The 24,806-nt window shown below is 39.5% G+C and overlaps 1 protein-coding gene and 1 long non-coding RNA gene across 3 annotated transcripts in view; one reads left to right on the top strand and one right to left on the bottom strand.

Moving 5' to 3' along the window:
* Positions 1–24,806, top strand: part of ttc33 (tetratricopeptide repeat domain 33) — a 54,350-nt gene that overhangs the window by 12,135 nt on the left and 17,409 nt on the right. For both annotated transcript variants that reach the window (XM_056241375.1, XM_056241376.1), the window contains exons 3-4: positions 8,830–8,911; positions 18,152–18,283. In XM_056241375.1, the coding sequence (XP_056097350.1) occupies positions 8,830–8,911; positions 18,152–18,283 (214 nt within the window). The remainder of the gene's footprint in view (positions 1–8,829; positions 8,912–18,151; positions 18,284–24,806) is intronic.
* On the bottom strand, positions 23,495–23,725 carry LOC130076332 (uncharacterized). The gene is made up of 2 exons (XR_008805633.1): positions 23,632–23,725; positions 23,495–23,527 (listed from the first exon to the last, which is right to left on the bottom strand). It is a non-coding gene; the product is annotated as an uncharacterized LOC130076332 (long non-coding RNA).

Genomic DNA, 24,806 nt, shown 5'->3' with positions numbered 1-24,806 from the left:
TAGGTTTCCAGAAATCCATTTTTTGTAGGACCAATCAGCGAATAGAGGGAGTGGCTGAGTACGATGACGTTGATGTAGCGCGTCAGTTTGAGTTGGAGTTCAGTAATGGCAGCGGAGAAAGACGTGAGAAAATCTATTCGGTCCGTTGTTGCAAAACTGCCGAATATACAGAAGTTAAAGCCGGAGCAAGAACAATGTTTGCTAAGTGTTGTTGGTGGCCATGATGTTGTGGCCCTCCTCCCCACGGGGTTCGGGAAAAGTTTGATTTTCCAGCGCACTCCGCTAGTGGTGAATGAGTTAGCTAAGGCGAACGATAGGGATGCAAAGCCGATAGTTGTAGTCGTCTCCTCTTGTTGCACTAATGGAGGACCAAGTGAGGGAGGCAGAAAGGTTAGGAGTTCGTGCTGGGCAGCTCGGCGTGCACGATGGTCACTGTACAGCATTTGCGGCAGATCCGAAACGACCGCAGCGGCGTATTGTTAATGATTACACCCAGCTTCGACAGTTGACTGAATACATCACTGTCCTTAGTGTCAAATATACATTTAGAATTTAGAATTGTTCCTTGAACTCTTAAATTCGATGAACAAAACATGCAGCTCTCGTTGACAGACATCTTATTCTAAACATAATCCTCTGATCATTCGGACTTTTTTTTATATTGCTTAAAACAATACACAAGTAATAACAGAAAACATAATACAAAAAAAAAAACAAAAAAAAAAAATAAAAAACAAAAAAAAAATAAAACAGTAGGGGGATAATATAAAATAAACATTAACAAGTTAAGAGAATTACATGACACTGAAAAAGGAAAATAATTACAAACAGAATGTTTTTAAGGCTTTTTTGTTCTCAGACAACTTAATTGAAAAGAGGTATTTTTAAAATTCTTTCACAAATATAAGAAAGAGAGGTTTAGCATTTAGATTTATGAATATGGAATTCGGACTTGTTGTTTCCATGGTTGGTTGTTTCCTATGGTTGTTTCCAGCCGGTTTCGGCGCATGACATACGTCACGACCACACGTTAGCGATTGGCTATGGCAGATCCTGAGTGACTCTGGGCAGATACAATAGTTTTGAACTTTAACAGAGAACCCACCTACAAGGAAATAAACGTTTCTCAATGGAGCGAGGCCAGACTCTCTGTACAAATGAAATGTACGAGAGTCTGGTAGAACCAGGCTAACAGCCGATGGTGTTATGAATATAATAAAAATGCCCACAGACCAGTGTTCATTTCTACACACAAACACAGCCCGCCACAGTACAGGGCTCACACAAACAAAATCGACTCATGTCAATTGTGCATTAAATGTAGTGAATGTGCCCACAACCCAGTGCCCACAAACACTACACACTGCATGTCCCACGGTTTCTGTAAAAACGAAACCAACACACATACAGTCAGCTCAGGTCGACGGTGTTTTCAGTGCAGTAAATGTGCCCGCTATCCCTCACCCACATTCACTCACAGACATGTTAAGCCCCACGGGGCTCGCCCCGCTCGCTCTCTCTCAGCAAATGCTATAAGGGAATCAAGCGCGGCCAGGCTGCCCGCCGCGATCGGCGCGCCCCCCGCCTCAAACGCTGCAAGCACAGCGTTTACGTTACAGCACACCAAAGCTCTCCTGTCACCAATATGTTGCGGCCAGAGCCCAGATCTCATTCTACCCCTAGCTATTCATGCAAATGCATGGGCAAAGCTTCCCGGAGTATCAGAATGGGTGCTGAACATTATAAAAAGAGGCTATTCGCTGCAGTTCGCTTAACGTCCCCGCCGCTACACGGTGCGAGTCGAAACTACGATAAAAACCGAAGTAGCCCATCTACTTTGAGCTGAAATAGCGAAACTCTTGAGTAAAGGGGCAATAGAGCCTTTATCTCAAGCTCAGAGCGAAAGGGGCCTATACAGCAGATATTTTCTGGTACCGAAAAAAGACGGGGGTTTCAGACCCATTCTAGATCTAAGACAGCTGAACAAAGTGCTTGTGAAACGCCAGTTCAGAATGCTCACAACCAGGAAAATCCTCGTGCAGATTTGCCAAGGGGACTGGTTTATGTCAATAGATCTGAAGGACGCGTATTTCCAAATACAAATAGCGTCACGTCACAGGCGATTCTTGAGATTCGCCTTCGAGCCCGACAGTCGCCAGAGCGCAGACTGAATATTCAGTGCATTACGAAATCCGTCTGCTACGGCACTATAGTCCCGCTCAAAAGGTTTCAGAAAATGCTGGGTCTCATTGCCTCAGCATCATCAGTACTCCAGTTGGGTCTGCTTCGCATCCGCCCGCTGCAGTTATGGCTAAAAGCGCGAGAACCACCTCGGGCATGGGTCTCCGGTCTGTTTCGCCTCAAGGTCGATCAGAAATGCGTCACAGCTCTGAAACCTTGGAGGGCAATCGACTGGTACCAGTCAGGTGTAAACCTGGGGACTTCCTCGAGTGTGAGAGTGGTGTCCACGGATGCCTCCACCTCGGGATGGGGAGCGCTGCTGAGGGCAGACCGTTCTTTGGCCAGTGGTCAGAACGGGAGAAGCTCCTACACATAAACTGTCTAGAAATGATGGTAGTCGACAATGCGCTGAGGCGCTTTTGTCCCCGAATAAAAGGTCACCACGTCTTGGTCTGCTCGGACAACATGTCAGTGGTGGCCTACATAAATCGCCAGGGTGGCGTCAGGTCCCGAAACCTTTACAGGCTGACGGAACGCCTCCTGGTCTGGGCTCAGCACAATCTGCGCTCATTGAGAGCAGCAGATGTGCCTGGTCACCTGAATTTGGGACCAGACAGACTGTCCTGAAACAATGTTCCAGCAGGAGAATGGTCTCTGCACCCGCAGACGGTCTTACTGCTTTGGGAGACATTCGGCAGAGCGCAGGTAGACCTGTTTGCGTCCCAAGAAAACGCTCACTGTCCGAAGTTTTTCTCCTAGAGCAGGGATGCGCTGGCCCACGTCTGGCCCCGCTGCCCACTCTATGCTTTTCCCCCCGTCTCGCTCCTGCCTCAGGTATTGGAACGAATCAGGGAAAACGGATGCTCAGTGCTACTTGTGGCTCCGCTCTGGAAAAAACAGGTTTGGTTCCCAGTTCTGATGCAGCTGACAAGCACTGCCCCATGGCCAATACCGACGAGGAAAGACCTCCTCTCTCAGGCCAAGGCTCGATTTGGCATCCTCGCCCGGAGCTGTGGTCCCTGCACGCATGGGCCATCAATGGGTACCCGCAAACCTCCCGGAGGGAGTGTTAAACACGATCACGCAGGCCAGAGCGCCGTCTACTAGACTGCTCTATTCCTCAAAATGGTCTGTGTTTTCTGGGTGGTGCAAAGGCCGAGGCTTTTCACCCCTAGACTGCGGGGTTACGGAAGTTCTCTCATTCCTTCAAGAGCTACTGGATAAGGGCAGAACCCCATCCACGCTCAAAGTTTAATGTGGCGGCCATAGCAGCGTTTACAAAACCCGCGACTGGCCAGTCACTGGGGAAGAACGATCTGGTCATCCACTTCCTTAAAGGAGCTAAGAGGCTGAATCCTCCCAGACCTCGACTCGAAAGTCATACTCAAACCAAGACACGGATACGTGCCTAATTCCCTCAACACACCGTTCAGGGCTCAGGTTATTTCCCTGTCTGCCCTGCCGGTTTACGACGAGGAAAAGGACGCGAGCTTCCGTTGCCCAGTCAGGGCATTAAGAGCTTATGTGTCTCGCTCGTCTGTTTTCAGACAGACTGAGCAGCTCGTTTCGTTTCGTTCAGCGGACGTGCTAAGGGACTAGCCGCATCGAAACAGAGCCTATCCAGATGGATAGTTGATGCCATAGTGCTGGCATACACGTCTAAAGGCTTGAAGTGTCCTTTAGGTGTTAGAGCGCATTCCACAAGAGGCATGGCCTCGTCGTGGGCTTGGTCTAGCGGGATTACCTTGCAGGATATCTGTATGGCGGCAGGCTGGGCCTCCCCGTCTACATTTATAAGGTTTTACAACCTAGAGGTTCCCTTGGCTTAGAGTATAACCTAGATTACTTTCGGTCTAAAATCAGTATTGTCTGCCCGCGAGCCGCCTTGCCTATGTCTGAATGCTGCTGCAACGCGTTTTACATTAATTCAAAATTAAGGATAATTTGTGGCTTCAATATCTCGTGGAAAAGAGGTTTTCCCCTAGCGTAAGATATTACGCAGTACTCGTTCCCTCTTCTAGAGAGAACCGAGGTTACGTTAGTAACCGAGTACGTTTTGCTAGCTCAGTGCATCATTGACTTTTTACGCTAAAACTTGTACCCAAGTCTAATTTTCTGCTCATATATTTTTTTGAGTGTCTTCACATAACATGACCTTTTTAAATTGGGTCAATATCAGACATTGGTCAATAATGTCTGATATGGAAAACATGCTTCTGTGGTAATATGATAAAAATTAGGGATGTGCACCATGATGACTAATTTCCATAACATAAACAAAAATGTTGTAACCGACTAAGAAACCCCCAGAAGACCTGTCTGTATCTGTATAAGTGATCCATTTGAAATAGGCTACTTAGTCTTTGAATCAAACAATTAAATCCCATACTGAATGCTGAAAAATATTGAAATTAGAGTAACATTTTGTCCTAAATGTATTAATTTACATTTTACATCTATTGCTACTGTTGAAAGCAAGTGCCATTTTTAAACAAATATTTTAAACAAATATATTTTTGCACCCTTATGTGTAATACTTCATAGAGTGCAATTAATAAATCATTTTAATATTTATGCCATGGGTAAATCAATTAACAGACAATTATGATGAATGTTGATGTTCCACAAGATTAACATAAAAATTGGATATCTGACCAAACCGTTTACACTGAAGTCATACTTATCCAAAGCATTTTATGAAAATGGCTTAGATCGAATTTGAAATGTCACTCAAATATAATTTTGCACATTGCCATCCGAGAAACCAGATCTGTATCACATGCAAAGGAAAAACTATAGAGTTGTTACTTTATAGATGCTCTCATGCCATTTTGCTTAGATCCAACTGTTCAAGTGCATTTAGTACATTATGTACCTTCTTCCTGTTTCATATTGTCTCTGTTCTCAGTGCAAATGCCCAAGATCTTGTACAGTAGAGTTATTTATAGCCTTTGTATAATGAGAAATCTAATATGAGGATTTCATTCATGTTCAGTAATGAAGACCACATAATTTAAACATAAAGACATGACAGAGACTCTGTATGTTTTCTTACATCCTTTTTAATGAGGTGGAGTCATGAATTGCCTCCATGTCATTTTTCACACAATACCAGCCAAACACGCTTTCACACTATCACATAGCTACAGCAGCACATGGTTTTTGTGGCAATTCTGACAAGAAAAAGTGCTAAATGTTTTTGCAAACACCTGTGACAATCTTGCTTTTCCACTAATAACACACAATAAGATAGTGATAGAGCATATTTGTTATTTAAATCTACTAATTAGCTGGCTGACCTGGCTTAGAGTTCTATGCATAGTATCAGTATAAAGTTGTATTTACAATTTTGTGTTTCTTTGGTGTGAAAAGATGACAGGACGTACACCTTTCCTCATACCTACGCCCTCTTTTGCAAGTACAGTAACACTATGTACTTTTTGCCTTTCCATACAGGCTTATGACGTGTTTCACAATCACGAACCTGGAAAACATCTAGTAAATTCTTTGTAAATGACTTTGGGGTTTGTTTTTTTGTTTTTTTTGCCAAGGGTAATTTCTTTCATAGGAAGTCCTTATCTCACCATTTACCACAGGTTTTATGGACTCTCAGAAAATCAGCAATTCAGCATGTAGTATTTGCACAGCTGATGTTTAACACTAGTTAAGTTTCCCATTGTGCAAATACAGGATCTGCTTCTGTGAAGAGGAGGTGACTGTCACAGTCATGTTTGACTCTTTGTGTTTCATCATTGTCTGCGTTAATCACTCATTTGTTGTCCAACACTAATGATTTTCAGCTGTGCACTCAACAACAAGCATCATCATCACCTATGTTATATATGTTCGGTTCTGTTTAAGTACGATGTCGTCAGTATGTGGATGTGTTGTATGTTGCTCTGTTGCTGTACCCATTGGATTTATTAAATGTTATCTGATTGCCTTCATCTTCTTCTTCGTGCTCGTTACTACAACCACCAGCGTGACAGTGGCTGCCTGGTCTGGGGAATTGTGGGAACTTACAGGTACACACAATGTACCTGTAACTTTATTTTCAAAACAGTTGATCTATCATTCAAACAGTTCCCAATTAACCACCAAGAAATATTTTAGTTTCTTTCACAATTAATTGACAACAAGCAGGGTAAACTTGTTTAATTTTTATTTTATTTTTACCCCTGCTATGATGAAATCGTAAAACACTTATTTATACTCATTTGCCAGTTTGCTTTTTCTGCAAGGAAAGAAAACAAGAGAAGACTTGCAGTTACATGTGTGAAACCCGTCGACAAATATCCTGTTTTTACCCCATACATACATACCTTACACAGGGAATGTTGCCCAGTCTGCCAGTATCATTGTGAAGGTGTGTGTGTGTGTGTGTGTGTGTGTGTGTGTGTGTGTGTGTGCATTGTCAAAATGAATGTTCTTCTCAGTTTGTTTTATTGTTTTTTTTTTATATTATTTTTATGTATTTTGCATTTTGAACCAGAAATCTCTTATGTTTAAGCCTAGAATCATGTGTTTGTCTTTATAGCCAAGATTGACTGTGTTGGGGAAAGTTACTTTTAAAAGTATTATTATACATTATTATTGCGTTTTAATGAAAAGTAATGCATTACATTTTCTCACCTGGCCTGGACTTGCTTGTTTTATAATAGTAAAAAAAGTTATATTTGTGGCAAATATAAAGGCCTTTTCAACACTCTTTAGCAGCAAATACATTGGTTAATAAAGTGAGATTAAATACATAAAGTACAGTACATTTAATTGCAGGTTTGTAATATTTTGCCTAACGGTTTGCATTTCACTTTTTATTCATTTTGACAAAATTCTGAATCTGTTTTTGTGAAAAGTTTAGATGAGTAAATGCATGCTCACATTTAGTCTAGAACAGGGTTCCTGAAATCCAAGTCTTCATCTTTATAAGGCCACTCAAAATGCTTGCTTTGTTTGGTCATCACTATTTCTGTTCCGTTTACTAAAATTGACTCTCTTTTTGACTCTAATTACTAAAATTGACCTAACCCTAACCCTTTTTTTCTAATACTTGCCATTGACTAGACTAGCTGAAAGATGTATTTGCATCATCTATTGAATCAGTTTGAATTTTCTTTTCATTCAGCCCAACAAATATTTGTTGTGCTATATTGGTATGAAAAAGACCATTATCTGGCAATTTTTTAATTTTTCCGTTTGGTCTCGTATAATAATTTAAATTGCATTTTCCATATGAATCCACCTTGATAAAAATTTTTTTTACATGCTAGAGCGAGGTTTAGACTTTGAAGTTCCCAAGGTGAATGCATACCTTGACGCTAGGGGTCTAATTTAACAACTAAAAATCAAGTCAGGAATCTTAGTGTGTCTCTAGAATCAGACCTTAGTTTCAGTAGTCATGTCAAAGCAATAACTAAATCAGCATACTATCATCTGAAAAATATTGCAAGAATTAGATGCTTTGTTTCCAATCAAGACTTAGAGAAACTTGTGCATGCTTTCATCACCAGCAGGGTGGATTATTGTAATGGACTCCTCACTGGCCTTCCTAAAAAGACTATAAGACAGTTGCAGCTCATACAGAACGCTGCTGCCAGGATTCTGAGCAGGACCAGCAAATATGAACATATCACACCAGTCCTCAGATCTTTACACTGGCTCCCAGTTACATTTAGGATTGATTTTAAAGTATTATTACTGGTATATAAATCATTCAATGGGTTAGGACCTCAATACACTGCAGATATGCTCACTGAATATAAACCTAACAGATCACTCAGATCATTAGGATCACATCAGCTAGAAATACCAAGGGTTCGCTCTAAGCACGGAGAGTCTGCTTTTAGCTATTATGCCAGCCGCAGCTGGAACCAGCTTCCAGAGGAGATCAGATGTGCTCCTACAGTAGTCACATTCAAATCCAGACTCAAAACACATCTGTTTAGCAATGCATTTACTGAATGAGCACTGTGCCACTGTTCGTCCAAATGTTTTTACTGTACTGGGTTTGTCTTTGTTTGTTTTTTAATTTTTAATTTATTTTTTTATAATCTCTGGAAGAGATTTTGAAGGAGAGCGGGAGAGTCTTCACTCTGATGAGGCGAGTAAAGGAGTAAGTTAGTTATACTGCTGAGAGAATAAGAAGTTGCTGAGAGCGTAACGGCAGCAGACAGCGCACGCGAAGCGTGCTCTGTGGGGGCCCCGCTGGGCATTACTGGTGTAGCACCACCCCAGCAGAGTACGTCCCTGGGCTAGAGGTCCAGTGGCACCGTAAACCGGCTCAGTCTCTTCCATCTCAGATAGGGTGGACCAGTATTACTTTATTTAATTTTTTATTCTAAACTGTTTTAATTATTCTTATTTGTTTTGATTATTTTAATTTCTTCTATGTAAAGCACTTTGAATTGCCATTGTGTATGAAATCTGCTATATAAATAAACTTGCCTTGCCTTGCCTTGTCTGTTTGATTGCACTTGTTAAAATGATGAAGCAACCTGCTGCTTGCAGAAATGAGATTTATCAAGATAATGGTCAACTGTAGATGTGTTTGCGTTCTTGAATGTGTATTTGAATATACTGCAGTTGTTATGCGTGTTTGATCCTTTAAATTAAAATAATAGGAGTATTTTCTGTATGTCTCTGCTCTAGAAACTGGGAGGCATTGAAGAGGTGGGACGACGCACTTCAGCTTACACCAGATGATGCCGTTCTGTATGAGATGAAGTCACAGGTAAAAAAAACTGTTTTGTTTATACACACTATAAAATTGATGGTAATTCTGCAATATACTGCAGATGTAGAGGCACACAGCTGTTATGCTGACATACTCTTATCCTCGCTTCTCTCTTTTTCTCTGGCTGTTATTTTCATTTCCTCCTCCCCAAGTTTCACTCTCCAAACACACTCCCTCTCTGTGGCTTTATAACAGAACATTTTGACATTTAGGTTTTTTCCCCCATATTTTCTCTTCTCTCACAGTAATGGGCTGGTAGTGCACAAAGAAACTATCGAGAACACTATGGACATACTGTACCTCTCCTTCACTCTGGATGGAAGGAGAACTCTGCAAATTTTAGACATCAGTCATGACAATACAGCCCACTTCAGCATAACTAAATGGTACCATTTAGCAGATGCTTTCTTGTGTCTTAATGTAGGGAAATCCCCACTGAGTTTAAGAGTCTTGCTCAAGAGCACAGTGGTTCTCAAACAAGGTTATTACAGTATGTCGTTAACTTACCAGTTCATGAGTCACATTTACTTCCCATCAGACCTCGGATCCTTTGTGTTAGTAGCTTAGACATCTGTCTACCACCTCTGTATTTGTGAAGAATTATGTTGAACACAATGAAATGTTAAAAACAAGCACATTGAAGGAGTGCTTCACACTTGTTGCTGCTTTTCTTTTCATGTATGACTGATAATTAAATTGAATGAATGAATAAATATTTTAAATCTGTTATTATTTCAAAAAAAATCTGTTGGCACATTTCATATTTGTCTACAACGTCATTTCACTCATTTCAATTTTGAGATAAAAAGCTTTTAAGATGGTAAGATATGAAGCAAATTCCAAAAATAAAGTGAAAATAAAATGTCTGACTGATGTTGAAAGTGGCAGTTGCACAATATAAATGTATTATTCATATTTTGTTATTCACTGAATGTTGGTTAAAGTAATGCCATGAACAGAGTCATTGAGCTTGCTTCAGCTAATAGTAGGCTGTTTCTGAAAAAGTTCAACTTTATAGATCACATTAACATGTTAGCAATTTGTAATGAATATTAAACCTGTTTTACGATGATGAATGACAGCTTTAAGACTCGTATAATCTGCCGGGAAAAGAAATAAACAGTTTGACGACCCCCTAGGCGGGCTGCTCTTTTCAGCGTTAACAAGCTGGAGCAACATCTTTATCCAGTGACTTAGTTGACAAGCGGCTGCTCTACACAAATCACATGGTATATATGCAACAACAAAAAAAGCATACCACAGAATAGATAGTATTATTGTTCAGATGGCAAAGTTAACAAATATGTCGCCCAATTGTTTCCGGCTATGATAAGCCAAAGATGCCTATTATTTTCTGTTATTATCTCCTCTTCCATTTTTTTTTACCTCATTCACTCATCTTACCTTTAATATCCTGTCTTTTGCACTCTCTTCTGTCCATTATCCACTCCCATGATCTCATCTCAGCTTTAACTCTGACACTCAAAATGAGAGTCTGCTGATAGGACATTACAGGATCTTGGATTTGGCCCAGACATAGAATTTTTCTGTTGATCATTTTCATCCCTTTGACAACTGAATAGAATGTAATTTTACACTTAACAGAGGGTATTGATAGATTTTAATGTTATGTAATCGTAATGAATTTTAATTTCTCTCCTATCTATCAGGATAACAGTCACAAGTATGTTTTGTCATTTTAACATGTCATTTTAAGCGATAAGAAAATTCAGTGACAAAAGAGAAGAGGCCAATTAAGACTAGAATTTCATGATTTAATAGGTTTGCAATATAAGCACTTCAAGAATTGTCTTGGATTGCATTATTTGGTTTTCTCTCTTTTATTTTACTTCAGTCGTCTGTACAAAATTGACTGAATGGCCCTAAATGTAGATGTTTGCATACTTGCTTAGTCACACACACACACACACACACACACACACACACACACGCGTATGTATGTGCTTTAGAAATGCATATACGCATGTTCATTGGCTCAGCTGCTCATTGAGCCGAGTACACAAACAAACACACTTGTTTACTCGTTAATATCACTAACATAAGCCAGATTGCATCCAGCAGCAGTCATTGCATATAGGCACTTGGTCTTTTCTATCCACTTGTTACCCTGTTTTTTCTTTCTCATCCTTTCACAGTCTTTTTTTCCGTATATCTCTCCCTCCATATATCTCCCCCCATCCTTTTTTTAAACTCCTCTTTCACCGCTCTTCATCTTATCTTTGGCGTAAGTGTATTGTCTTTGATGTCTCTGTAACCCTGTCTTTTGCAGTGTTGTTTTTCATGGCACAGAAGAGTGTGTGTGAAAAGCCAGGTTGGACTCTGCGCACCTTTCAACTGATTGAATTCCTGATTATATTTCCTATCAAAGCAATAACAGTCGCATGTTTTCTCATCTAGTTCTCTCATTCAGAGATCGAACACAGTCTCGTTATGTGGGTATAAACTCCAGAAACTGGATAAAGCCGAAATCAAATAGTCTATGCGAAACGCTGAATGTGATTGAACTGGTTTTACAATACAAATGGGTCTCTATAGTTTTGCAAAAAACAGTATGTGCATTTAAACACATTCTTTTCCATAAGATATACTTGAGAAAGTGTTAAAAAGAGGGAATCAATGGAAAATGGTATGAATTTGTTTATGACTTGTATATTTTAGCTAAAGCTTATTATATTTAATAATAAATAACATCACCAAATAATATCACTATAACGGCTCCTGAATGTTTTCTCCAGACGCAACATGACATCATGACTTTGCGTAAACATACACGCCACTTTCAATTCAAGTGGCGTGTTATCTATACGCATTTTGAGCTATCCGCGTGTATGTCCACGCCGAAATCTTTTGCGTGTATGTCTACGCCATTAAAGGGTCACTCCAGCCATTTCAACATAAATCTTTATTGAAAGTGGGTTATATATGTAGTCGAAATGTAAAAGAAATTTTGAATTTGGTGCCCTCTTGACCGAGAAAAGACAGAAAATAACTTTAGGGCGCATTTGTATGTAAGACAACAACTCCCACAATGCACCACGTTGCACAGCTCCGCAAGCCACTCCCACTAATCCAGAACAGCGCAAACAGAGAAATCACTCTCTGTTTGAAAATCCGAAACTAGAAATCCGTCTACAAGGCTAGCTGCCAAAAGAGTTTTTAAATTCATTTCACACAAAATGTCTAGTTAGTTGGCTGTGGCGAGCAGGACGAGGGCGAGGGACGTGACAGGACGACGCGAGTGATAATGAATGACACCTGTGAGACGCAGCGGTCTCATATCTCTCACGGAGGAGCGGAAGCACAAAAGGAACAGGCCTGATTTTATGTTGTGTTTCTGTTGTGTGTGGCCAGCTGGCTTATTCTTTTGTTTTGTATTTGTTTATTTTACTATTAAAATGTTTAAATGTGCGCCGGTTCCCGCCTCCTTCTTCCCACAACAACGAACCCCGTTACATTGGCAAACTCATTAGCGAATTACTCCTCGTTTGTATTTCTTTCTATATGGTGAATTATTGCATGATACCTGCATGTTCCGTCAGAACATATGCGTTGCGACACTAGGATGGTTCACATCACAACACAAACATCCGTGTGCTCGTCTGATTCAGAGATTTCGTCCAGGAGAAATTGCTATCGTTGAAATTCTTTGCAGCAGATGGACTCTATCTGTGTCCGTAGCGCACAGCGAGAGCACAGGCACCAGCAGCCCGCAGCTCGACCCAGTCCGGGCTCCTCGTCCGCGACAGGCAGCCGCCTCCTGATCCTCCATCAGCCTCAGCTGCTCTTCACTATATTGCGGCTCGTAAAGATAGCCACGAACAGCGGATTCGAGCAGCAGAATTTCAAAATCCTCTACTTCCATATCATGTTTAGTTTCTTCCATATCATGTTTAGTTTCTTCCGTCATTGTCGTAACTTCCTATCTCCACAGCGCTTGTTAGCTTAGCTTATAAACAAGATGGCTGATATTGCTTTCAGTATCTACAAGTGAAGTCCCACCCACTGATCTGTGATAGCTCTGTTAGCGCATTAGGTCCAACCCCCTATGGGCGGGTTTGAAAGGGTGGGAACTAGTGCTTGTAGTCTTTACAGAAATACCCCATTCTTACACTTCCTCCTACAATGACGCAAATTGACGATTTTTGCGTCATTGTAGGCGGAAGTGAAAAAGGTAAATAGTGGATTTCTCTCGTCTCAGGGGACAATGAAAGATTTTTTCAGGACCATTCAATAGTATTACTGGGTTTCTAACAATGGAAAGCTTAATGCAAATGGGTGGAGTGTCCCTTTAAATGTCCGAGTGATTCCGCGTGTATGCGTACGCCGTTAAATGTCCGAGCGAAACGAAGCAAAATCTATATCTACATCTGTGGAGCGATATTTCTTTTCCTAGGATGGTAGGAGAAGACTCATAAATGGTATTAACCCCAGTGACGGGTAGGTTTAGGGACGGGGTTGGGGTAGGTCATATATTTATATATACATAATACAGTAATATAACGTTAAGTCAAAGGCGTTGATAAACACGCTGAAAAGCGATTATGCGTGTTGATAGCACGTCAAAAATGGAAATACGAATTGGCGTGTCATACATACGCCATTTCATGAGATCAGTCTGCCAGACCAGAAAAAATCACGCTTCAACTGATGCCTTCAATGTCTTCTATATTTAATTTCTTCTTCTTATGAATCAGGACAATCAACATCACAAACATCAAATGGACACCGTGAAAAAACTGAAAATAAACCAAAATTACAATCAAATTTGTGATGAAGTGATTTTGCCATGACGTCGTGCAATATAAAGCTTATTAAATTTAAATCAATACACACAGTACCTTAAATTATAAATAAACGATAACCAAGATATATGCAAACACACCGCGTGTGCCTTCCAATCAGGATTCAGGAGACATTAGTAGACATTTTCTGATCAAACACTCTCCTCAATTTTACACCTCTCAATTCGTGTGCGACACATCATGTCTCTCAGTTTCTTCTCTGTGTTCACGCAAATAATCAAATCACATGACCAGTACGTCTTATGTCACTCATTTTCTCCAATAGGTGTCACTATTGCAAACTATAATGCAAATCAAATACAATTCCCAAATAAGTGATCCACAACATTTATAAAACAAACAAAACAAAAAACTTTCAAAAGATGATGAATATTCAGCAAGAAAATACACTATCTGCGACAGCTACACTGCCACCAAAATTACAAGGATTTATGTCAGTAATATTTTTATCAAATTAAATAAATCCTGCAATTTTCTTATAAGCTGTTACTTAACTTTCATTCATTTTTCAACACTTTCACAACCAGTGTTATTTAACCCTTATTTGAATTAAACTATTTTAGATGTCAAAACTAATTCGTCTAATCCCATTTTGAGGTTTCACTCATAGTTTAAGAGTTGTTTTCAACTATTACTACTATTTTTTGGATTGGACGCTCCAAAAGGGATGTGTGTGTCAATCGCTCACCCTTTTTTCCTAACTTAATTTGTCCCATTTGGAGTTTAACCTTTCGCACTAACCCATCATCGTCTACACATGTCTCAACGACTCTAGCTAGCCTCCATTTATTTCTGGGAACATTGTCCTCTTTGAGAATTACTACATCTCCAACATGAACATTTCTTCTAGGCGTGTGCCATTGCTATCTGAGGCTTACGTTGGCCAGGTATTCTTTGCGCCATCTGCTCCAAAACTGTTCCGACAAGTACTGCACTCTCCTCCATCTTTTCCTAGCTTACAAATCTTCACGGACAAATTTGCCAGGAGGAGGAAGAGGTACTGAGGTCTTCTTCGTGAGCAGATGATTAGGCGTCAAAGGCTCAACACTCTTTGGGTCATTTATTGTGTTAGTGGTAAGCGGACGACTATTTACAATTGACATTGCCTCGTAGAAAAATGTCCTTAATGAAGTGTCATCCAGTCTTCCTTTAGCTTGTGCCAGAACAGCATTCATCGCACTCCTAACAGTCCTTATTTGGCGTTCCCACACACCTCCCGAGATGTGGCTTGCTTCAGGAACATTCATAAGGAAGTCACATTGTTTGCTTGCAAGATAGGTAGAGATCCTCTCTTAGTCCAGATCCTTCAAACCTTTCTCCAGCTCATTCTTAGCCCCCACGAAATTCGTGCCTTGGTCGGATCTGATCTGTCGCACGGCTCCTCTGATTGCTGTGAAACATCTCAAGGCATTCAGGAATGCATCGGTGGAAAGATCTTCTAGCATCTCTAAATGTACAGCCCTGGAGCTCATGCACGTAAACAACAATCCATACCTCTTGAATTCCTTCCGACCTTGTTTTGTGTAGAAGGGGCCGAAACAGTCGATACCAGAATACGAGAATGGAGGTGAGGGTTCCACTCGATCAGCTGGAAGGTCAGCCATACGTTGTTCTTCGACTGATCTACGTAGCTTTCTGCAAGTAACACAATTTTTGATGTTCTTACCCACTACATTGCTTGCACCTAATATCCAATATCCATTGGCTCTGAGCTCATTCAAGGTTTGACCTCGGCCCTGATGTTGAGTTTTCTTGTGACAATGGTCAAGTATTAGTTGTGTGACAATGCCTTCCTTAGGAAGAATTACTGGATGTTTCAACTCAAACGCTGCGTTAGACTTTCTTAATCGTCCTCCAACCCTAAGTAGTTCAGTTTGGAGGATGGGATCAAGTTGGTATAACTTGTTATTCTTTGGCAGCTTAGCAGGGTTTTGACTAAGCAATTTCAGTTCTTCTTCAAAGGCTTCTCTTTGTGCTGCCTTGATGAGCACAAGAGCTGCTTTCTGTTTCTCCTCTACACTAATGAACCCTGACTTGTCTTTGTTTCCCAGTCTTTTGATCCTAGCAATAGTATGGAGGGCTGTATTCCAATCTGAGAATCTTGCGAGTCTTTCAAGAAAGCTACCTCTTACACAGGCATCTGTTTTCAGGACCTTTACCTCAGGGTCACCTACAAGAAGCACTGGGGATTTTTCATGAGTGCTTATCTCTCGTTCCCTTAAGAACTTGGGACCTATCAACCAACTTGAGTCCATCAGGTCTGCCTGTGCGACACATGTCTCTCAGTTTCTTCTCTGTGTTCACGCAAATAATCAAATCACATGACCAGTACGTCTTATGTCACTCATTTTCTCCAATAGGTGTCACTATTGCAAACTATAATGCAAATCAAATACAATTCCCAAATAAGTATTCCACAACATTTATAAAACAAACAAAACAAAAAACTTTCAAAAGATGATGAATATTCAGCAAGAAAATACACTATCTGCGACAGCTACAATCACTGTAAACAAAAGCCTTGCGTTCCTTGTTGGTAATGGATGGCAGTCAGTGAAGCTTCACTATAGGTCAGACATATAGTATTGGTGCATTTAAGTCATGTCAGAATGATTGAATTTATGAGTTGAGCGCCCATGAATGACAGCGTAAAGTCATAGTTACCAGAAGAAAACTCTGGATTTTCTTTCAAATTGCTATTGATCATAACACATCATTGTGAATGTTGACGTTTACACTTTTTTTTATTTGTTTGCCACTGAACACCTAATGTGCATTCTTTGCTTTTTATTTGTTGATTTACTTTCTGTCCTAAAAGCTTCCTGTCAATATGAAATTGTCCAGTCAGTCCGTTTTATTCTGAACAAAATCACTTGAACGCACATCATGGCATTATGATTTCCCAGAAGCACTTGAGTGCAGCATAGGTCAGGGCTTTGTTTCAGTGCTGGTCACATGGCTGTCCTTATTTTCCCGTTACTTGTAAACCAAAGTAGTGACCTTTTCCTGACTGATCTCATGATCATGTAAACGGCGAGTCACCTGAAAAGAATGAGAAGGTGTGTGTGTGTCTGTCACTCTCTCTCTCTCTCTCTCTCTCTCTCTCTCTCTCTCTCTCTCTCTCTCTCTCTCTCTCTCTCTCTCTCTCTCTCTCTCTCTCTCTCTCTCTCTCTCTCTCTCTCTCTCTCTCTCTCTCTCTCTCTCTCTCTCTCTCTCTCTCATATATTAGTAATCTGATCACATTGGAGCAGCTGGTTGGCTCTGGTCGTGCCCTGATCAATCTACAAGCAATGTTTGCCATCAAGTAGAATTTGCGTATAGTTTATTTTTAATTTCCCTTCTCAATTTGTCCTCTCTTCTCTCCCACCATGTTGCCAGCATCTGCTTATTGCACACCTGGTGACGCTTACCTCAACATGTGAATCTAATGTTTTTCAGCCTGCCTGCAAATGTTGAACCAAACCTGCTGGAAACTAAGATTACAGCTCAGTTTTGTCCTTTAACTGCTCTTACCCTGGCAACACCCTGCATTGTATAAAGCTGGTATTTACTTTGATTATTGGTCTGACCTGAATTTAAAGGCTTTAAGTAAATAAAACTCCACAATGGAAACATCTGTGATGCAAGAGCATCCCCGTGTTACCTCGTAGTGCAGTGTTTGCTTACTCATTGTCATTTATTGTCTCTCTTATGAGCCAAGTGGATGTTTATCAACACACTTTATTGATGTTTAAAATAAAATGTTAAATTACATCAGCTTGGTAACTGATGTAACTGAGTAGTTATGATTTGAGCTGCTTAGACTTGACATTTATTTGTAGGCCAAACTTGAAGTCTAATTCAGTTGCGTTATCTTAAATTCTCTTAAGTGCTTTTTATTCAGTAGTTTTGGATATTGACTCTTTTTTTTTTCGTATACAGTATAAAATTGTTGTATGCTTAAAAATGTAAGTTGCTAACAATGTTGTACAATAGCTGTTGTAAGTTGCTAGTTGCCGAAAGTCAGAGCCAGTCTGAATATTTTGAGCAGTCAGAGACAGATTTCACTGAAAATCAAATAGTGTATGAGAGGCACAGTCTTGGTGTCTTTTTTTTTTTTTTTTTTTGCTTCAGACTAACATGTTTGATATTTTAAGTCTATTTTAGAACACTTATAGTTTTCATCTGTCATGCGTCTCATAGCAGCGAGGCTCGTGTTTTTGTGTGAGTTTGTGCGGTGTTCAGAACGACTTGAAAGTCTGGTAGTGTGTGATCCTCAGTCATTTGGTTTATGATGACCAGTTTTTTTCTGTAACCATTTACAAAGTTGGCAACTGTATGATGCCTAGTGTTTTAAAATCTGTTCAGATAAAAAAAATTGTGCTGAGAATGTTTCAAGAGGTGAGTCTGTAACCTTTTAATGTGTAATCCTTAGGTGTTGATCACCCTTCAAGAGGTGTTCCTGGCTGTGCAGTCTGCAGAGATGGCCACCAAACTCCGCCCCCTCTGGTGGGAGGCGTGGCAAACTCTGGGCCGCGCCCAAATAAGTCTTGGCGAAGTGGAGCTAGTAAGTATGAGCTACATCATAGGCAGCCATTGTCAGTTATCTAGTCCAGTGTTTCCCAACCACTGTGCCGCTAGGTTGTCCGGTGTGCTGTGGAAAATGATCATATTCCAAAACATAAAAAAATGCTACAAATAAGATTATATAATTGTGCTGTTGGGCCGAAACATTGAATCTCTTAATTTGTCATTGTTTTTTTTTTTTTTTTTTTATTAATGTTATTGGTAGTCCTTTAAGTCTGTATGTGGGTTTTACAAATATTTAACCATTAAAATATTTAAAAGAGGTTGTGACTAAACCATTGGCTCCTCAAACTGTCGGTCAAACCTCATAACTCCACCCCGCCTCCATTTAGACAGAGTTTGGAGAGATCTCTGCTTGTTTGCAATGCAAGGGAAAATAAAGAACTGATGTTTGCGTAAGTACAGCCGCCTTTTATTTATTCAAGAAACACTGTCCATAACGTCTTTTTGTATTTGAAGAGCAGAGAATAGTCTTTTAAATATCCTGTGCAGAGCACTTCATCTTTTGTATCATGAGATTTTGATCATGAGATTTCAACAACAAGAAAACTGAGCGCCCATATAGCTACAATAAACTTTATATCCTGTACTTTGATGAAAACGTAATGCGATGCACGTACTGCCTTAAATGCGGCTGTTCCAGTGACAAACTATATCTGTCATTCGCTAGTCAAAAACCTTGTAACTTAACTCAATTTTAGCTTGAATTTCATAAAATGTTAATATTAATGACACATGCAAGTGTCTGACTATAGCTACAGTATATAAAGCCACAATACCAACTTCGATGACAGTGTTTAATTAAATACAAGGTTTACTTTCTGATATGTAAATTTGTTGTTTTATCATCACCAACAACATCATACTTATTGTGTTCCTACCTGTTCCTAAAAGTTTCACATTAAATGTGTGGACTAATTTTTATTTATTCTAATATCTAGATTTATATGCCATTTAAAGCAATGCATGTTTGTGCAATTTTGTTATATTTTTATATAGTGGTGTGCCGTGGGATTTTTTACTTATAAAAATTGTGCCTTGGCAAAAAAAAAAGGTTGGGAAACACTGATCTAGTCAGTCCTGTTTAAGCTATAAGTATACAGTTAAAGGAGAACTCCGGCGCAAAATGAACCTTTGGTCTAATAAAACATTGGTACCTAGTCAACCGTTCTCTGAGATTTGTTTTCATGATGATCGAATGTAAAGAGTTTTATCTCTAAAAACTGTTTAGCGTATAACGCTAGTAATGGGGGCATCTATTAAGTAAAAAGAAATCGCTAGTTAATAACAAGGCTCAAAATAGCCCCACAGTAACATAATGAGGGTCCCTACATGCAAAACGAAGCATTGAGAACTTTGTAAGTGTACAGACCGTTTAATAAGAAGATATTTTATGAAGACAGTCCACTTCGTGTATACAGACAGGAGCCATCTTTGGAAAACAGTCTCGACTAATCAAACCACGAACGACGTGCTAAGTGAGCTGAACTGTATGAAGTTCAGTGAACTTCTGAACTGTATGAATGGCGTTCGTGGTTTGATTGGGGCTATTTTGAGTCTTGTTAGTGGTATAAACTAGCGATTTCTTTTTACTTAATTTACTTTATTTTTACTTATTTTTACTTAACCCCATTACTAGCGTTATACGCTAAACAGTTTTTAGAGATAAAACTTTTTACATTCGATTATCATGAAATCAAATCTCAGAGAACGGTTGACTAGGTACCAATGTTTTATTAGACCAAAGGTTCATTTTGCGCCGGAGTTCTCCTTTAAATCAGCCCCAACGGCTCTTAGCAATGATAGAACCACTGCAACATTTTCATTTCATCATGTTGTTGTTTTTTCTTTTTTAAGAGAACCCACTAAAAATAAGTAATAGTTCTGTTCATTGATTACAGTTGGACCGACCTTGTTTTTTTTTAATAGCGCACAGTGTATAATAAGTGTCTTACATAAAAAAATGTTTTAAAGGGGACCTATTATGCCCCTTTTCACAAGATGTAAAACAAATATTTGATGTCCCCAGAGTGTGTATGTGAAGTCTTAGCTCAAAATAGCCCACAGATCATTTTTTATAGCATTTAAAAATTGCCAAATTTGGGCTTGTGCAAAAACGCACCGTTTTAGTGTTTCCCTTTAAATGCTTATGAGCAGCTGCTGCTCCCTCCCCACTTTTCCGACGAGAGAGGTCCTCTGTAGAAGCAGTATCATGTAATACATAAACATACCTGAACTCCAGTAGCGAACATGAAACGTCTTCATTGATTACTGAGTACCAACAGACTTGGTCAGTGGTTTTGCGTCTGTCTGACAAGCAATATCTCTTGTTTGGCTGCTCTGTTCTGATGTGCTGTCCTTTACAAATAAAGATTCCACTATCAGCGTGATAAAAAATAGCTGGACGGACTCCTGGTGCTATCACAAACTTTATAAGTCTAACATGTTATTATATGCTTGACAAATTCAAAGGCAATTTGGAAAACAAACGCGTAATACTTACTTCTAGATGTGTAGCTTAATACTTACGTAATACTTACTTCTAGATGTGTAGCGTAATACTTACGTAATACTTACTTCTGACGCGACATTCTCGTCAGTGCAGCAAATGGCGGATGTGTAGAACTCTCAACTCGCTGTGAACTCGCGGCAGTGTCTGTCAACACTCGTGGGCGGGGCCTGTGGCTTTAGTGACGTCACTAAAGCCGCATTCTGAAAACAGGTCGTTGGGAGACACTGCTTATGATTTATGGGGATTTTTTTTTTAAAAAGGAGTGGGTGGATTTTTATCACTGTAGGGTGGTTGTGTACACACACTGCCAACACACATTTATGTCCAAACACCATGCAAAAGTGAATTTTGCATAATAGGTCCCCTTTAACTTGTAATTTTCTTACTTATTGTGAAAATTACTGTGCAAAAATAAACAGAGAGAGCTGATATTGACAGAGACAGAAACATCACTATATTATTATATACAACACACAAGTTCACTTAAAAATAAAAGTTGTTACATATTTTTTAGGCCTATTCAATGTTAAAAAAAAATATGGCTTTCAGTTATACTGTAATGTTGAATGGCTATACATACAAATTTCATCCCCCAAAATTGAGGATGAAACTTATTACTTCTAATAAGTACCCCATCAGTACCCCATCAAACAATTGTATGTTTATCTCTGTAAAGCTGCTTTGAAACAATCTACATTGTTAAAAGTGCTATATAAATGAAGATCAGTAGCCCTATTTAGCCTGTATAAACAGCCAAACTAGGGAGTCAATTTATTAGGGGATGAACTGTTTCCACACAAGCAGTTTATTCAGCATACTAAGGCATCTCTTCCATTGTAAACCGAACAACCTATAGTCTTCCAGTCGTGTTATGGCATCGGTGTCTTTGTCGCATGTTAGAAACGTTCCAGGGTCAACATATTTTGTTGAACCTGGAACAACATTCCTGTCCGAAAATGTTATCCTAACTATATCTCTACTCCTAAACCTAACCCTACCCATAAGTTATCCCTAAAACCAGAGGGAAAGGATAGGTGAATATCACTGATGTGGAATCACCTAACCAAGGTTGTAAGCCTAAACTTGACATAAGCTGTAAACTAGTCCCTTAAAACTGATTGGTTGATTGGAATGTTGTTCCAGGATCAACAAAGATGTTGCACTCTGTGAAATCAGGTTCTGCTTCTTTGTCAGTCAGTAGGAGATGCATGAGTTCTTCTGCCACTTATCCATCACTCAGACCAAGCGTCATTGTGATGAAGTGTGTAGTTCAGTACATCCAAGCCCAGGAGCATGGAAGAATTCTTGAAGAGGAACACTGCCACACCTTACATGCCCCGACCTGTGTGTGATTGTGTGCATTAGACACAAATGCTTAATGAAAGAAAACCTTGCAGATCCAACAGTTCTTTGGCTAGTAACTACTAGTGTGTGTGCGTGTGTGTTTAATCTAAACACTTATCACACACACTGAGCTTGACATGTTGGCTAGAGTTTGAAGAAATAGTTTACTACTTTGGGCTGAGCATGCCATGTCAAGTCAATAACCAAAGAGAAAAATAACCTGAGGATGACTAATGTTTATGTTCCGTGATTTTTAAGAGGGCTTTAGTTTTTTGCAGGATCATGGAACCGATTTTCTTAGGAATGCTGCTATGATAATTGACTCTTCGTTAAAACCCTCCTAAAACCTTACTGACATAATAGACAAGGTTTTGCTTTTATTATTTTTATTATGTACATCTCTCCTGTGTGTTTGGACAGCTTTAAGTGGAATTTTATAGAAATTGATTATGGAGAACTTTGTTGCCATTGCACAACATACTCAAAGGAAATAAATAAGTTCTTCCCCACAAATCTTTAATTCATTGCACATACACTTCAATATTTTTTTTTTAAAACTGTGTCTGAGTCCTCATTCTCAAATAAAGATGTATAACATCAGTAAGAGCATCTACATTTACTTTATAGTAAATAATTAATTTATGATTAATAACATTTATTATTATATTGTGTCATTGTAAAGGCAAGCTCACACTATCAAGTTAATGCGCTGTTTAAACTTTTGAATCTGTGCTGCTTACTTGTAATCACTTTTAAATGAGGCCTGTCTCTATTCATTTAACTGTGATTAGCATTTACCTTGATTCTGATTCATATTATCCGCTGTTTTTAATCACGTTATTGCATAATACAAAGAGAAAAACGGCTCTCATAACTGTTTTACAATGTACAAATCATTCCAGCCAACATAAGATTAATACCCAATCAGTTTTACCACATTATAATTATGCTGTTCCTGGAAATCTGCAGTTCATTTCAATGGAAAGTTCTGTAAAGTTTTGTTTGAGCGAGAAATTAAGAGGCTGGTGATTAAGTGTCAGTTGTTTTTCTTTCCTGTAACAACAATATATTTCCATAAATGTTTGCACAAAAGGTGTAGCAAAATTTTATTTCCTGGGCGTATTTCCGTTTTATTTAAAATTGCGGTGAAACTTGAAAAAGCAACAGATCAGTTCTTCCATATAGTGATGTACATCGAGTGAAACAAATTATCGAAAGAAAAAAAAGAAAAAGAAAAAAGTACTTCGAGGCAGATCTGAATGAGATCTTGCGGTCAATTTGCGGTCAGTTTTGGAGGGACGGTGTGCCGCCCATTGATCGAATGCGAGACTCCGGTTTCCTTAACAGATGTTTATTAACACCGTAGAACTAAAAGTTCAGATAAACAAACAAAAGACAACATAAAACATTGCAATCATTGCATGGATCACATGGCTTTGCACTGACGCTAAAGAATACAGAAAAATACTGACCACTTTAGCCTGCTTCTCAATCAACGGCAGAGTCATTCCCCAGAAGCAATCTTCACAGTCAAAATACGATTCTTCAACTTGCACACAGTTATAGCAAAACAGCATAAAACAATGAAGTAACAATAAAGAAATAACTAGAAGATAACATCACTGACACATGTGCGCGTTTACCTCTTGTCTGTAGCTCACTGCGCAACAGACCACAGACCTTCCTTCCGGTTTTACTCATGTCAAAATAAAAGTACGTATTTTAAAATAAATACAAAAAAAACACGGCTGCATTTACACTCCCACCATCACACATTGTGATTCACATTGCAACATTGTTAACAGAATCTTGTAAAACATTTATGTAAACACACATATACCTTCAAGTATAAACAAAAACAATGATATTGAAGAACTAACCTACTTACTCAGCCTCAAGCAATAATACTGTTTTGTGTATTGACCTTTCTAAGTAAAGTGGCTTATTTGAGCGTGTACCCTTACTGTCTAGTGTTGTGTCACTAAGTAACAGCTTGAGTTTTCGGACTCTTCCGTCAGCTCCTTGGAAGACTTCAACTACCTTCGCCATCTTCCACTGATTTCTTGGTGAGCCATCATCTTGCAACAGGACAATGTCATTCACTTTAGCATTTCTCCTTTCCTTGTTCCATTTGCTCCTCTGCTGCAGATTCAGCAAATACTCCTTTCTCCACCTGGTCCAAAATTCATTGGACAAGAACTGTACTCTCTTCCATCTTTTCTGCAGATAGAGATCTTCCCTTACAAACTCACCAGGTGGTGGAGCGATTATTGACGATTTCATTGTCAATATGTGGTTTGGCGTTAGGGGTTCAGGTCCTGATGGATCATTGAGATATTCTGTGGTCAATGGTCGACTATTCACTATAGCCATCACTTAGTACAGGAATGTTCTTAATGAAGAGCTGTCTAATCTTCCAGCAGACTGGTCTAGGATAGATGTGAGGACACTTCTCACGGTCCGAATCTGCCTCTCCCAGACGCCGCCCATGTGACTGGAAGCAGGTGGGTTCATGACAAAGTTGCATCCAAGCTCTTTCACACGTTCTCGCTCCATCCCTTTCATTAATTCTTGGAATTCATTGCGTGCTCCCACAAAGTTTGTGCCTTGATCACTTTGAAGCTGGCTTACATTGCCTCTTATGGCA

The sequence above is a fragment of the Rhinichthys klamathensis genome, unplaced genomic scaffold (assembly GCF_029890125.1).
Source record: "Rhinichthys klamathensis goyatoka isolate OS25496 unplaced genomic scaffold, OSU_Roscu_1.1 h1tg000639l_1, whole genome shotgun sequence".
NCBI classification, from domain to species: domain Eukaryota; kingdom Metazoa; phylum Chordata; class Actinopteri; order Cypriniformes; family Leuciscidae; genus Rhinichthys; species Rhinichthys klamathensis.
Note: the sequence above shows the minus strand (reverse complement) of the source record. Positions and strands in the feature narration are given on the sequence as shown.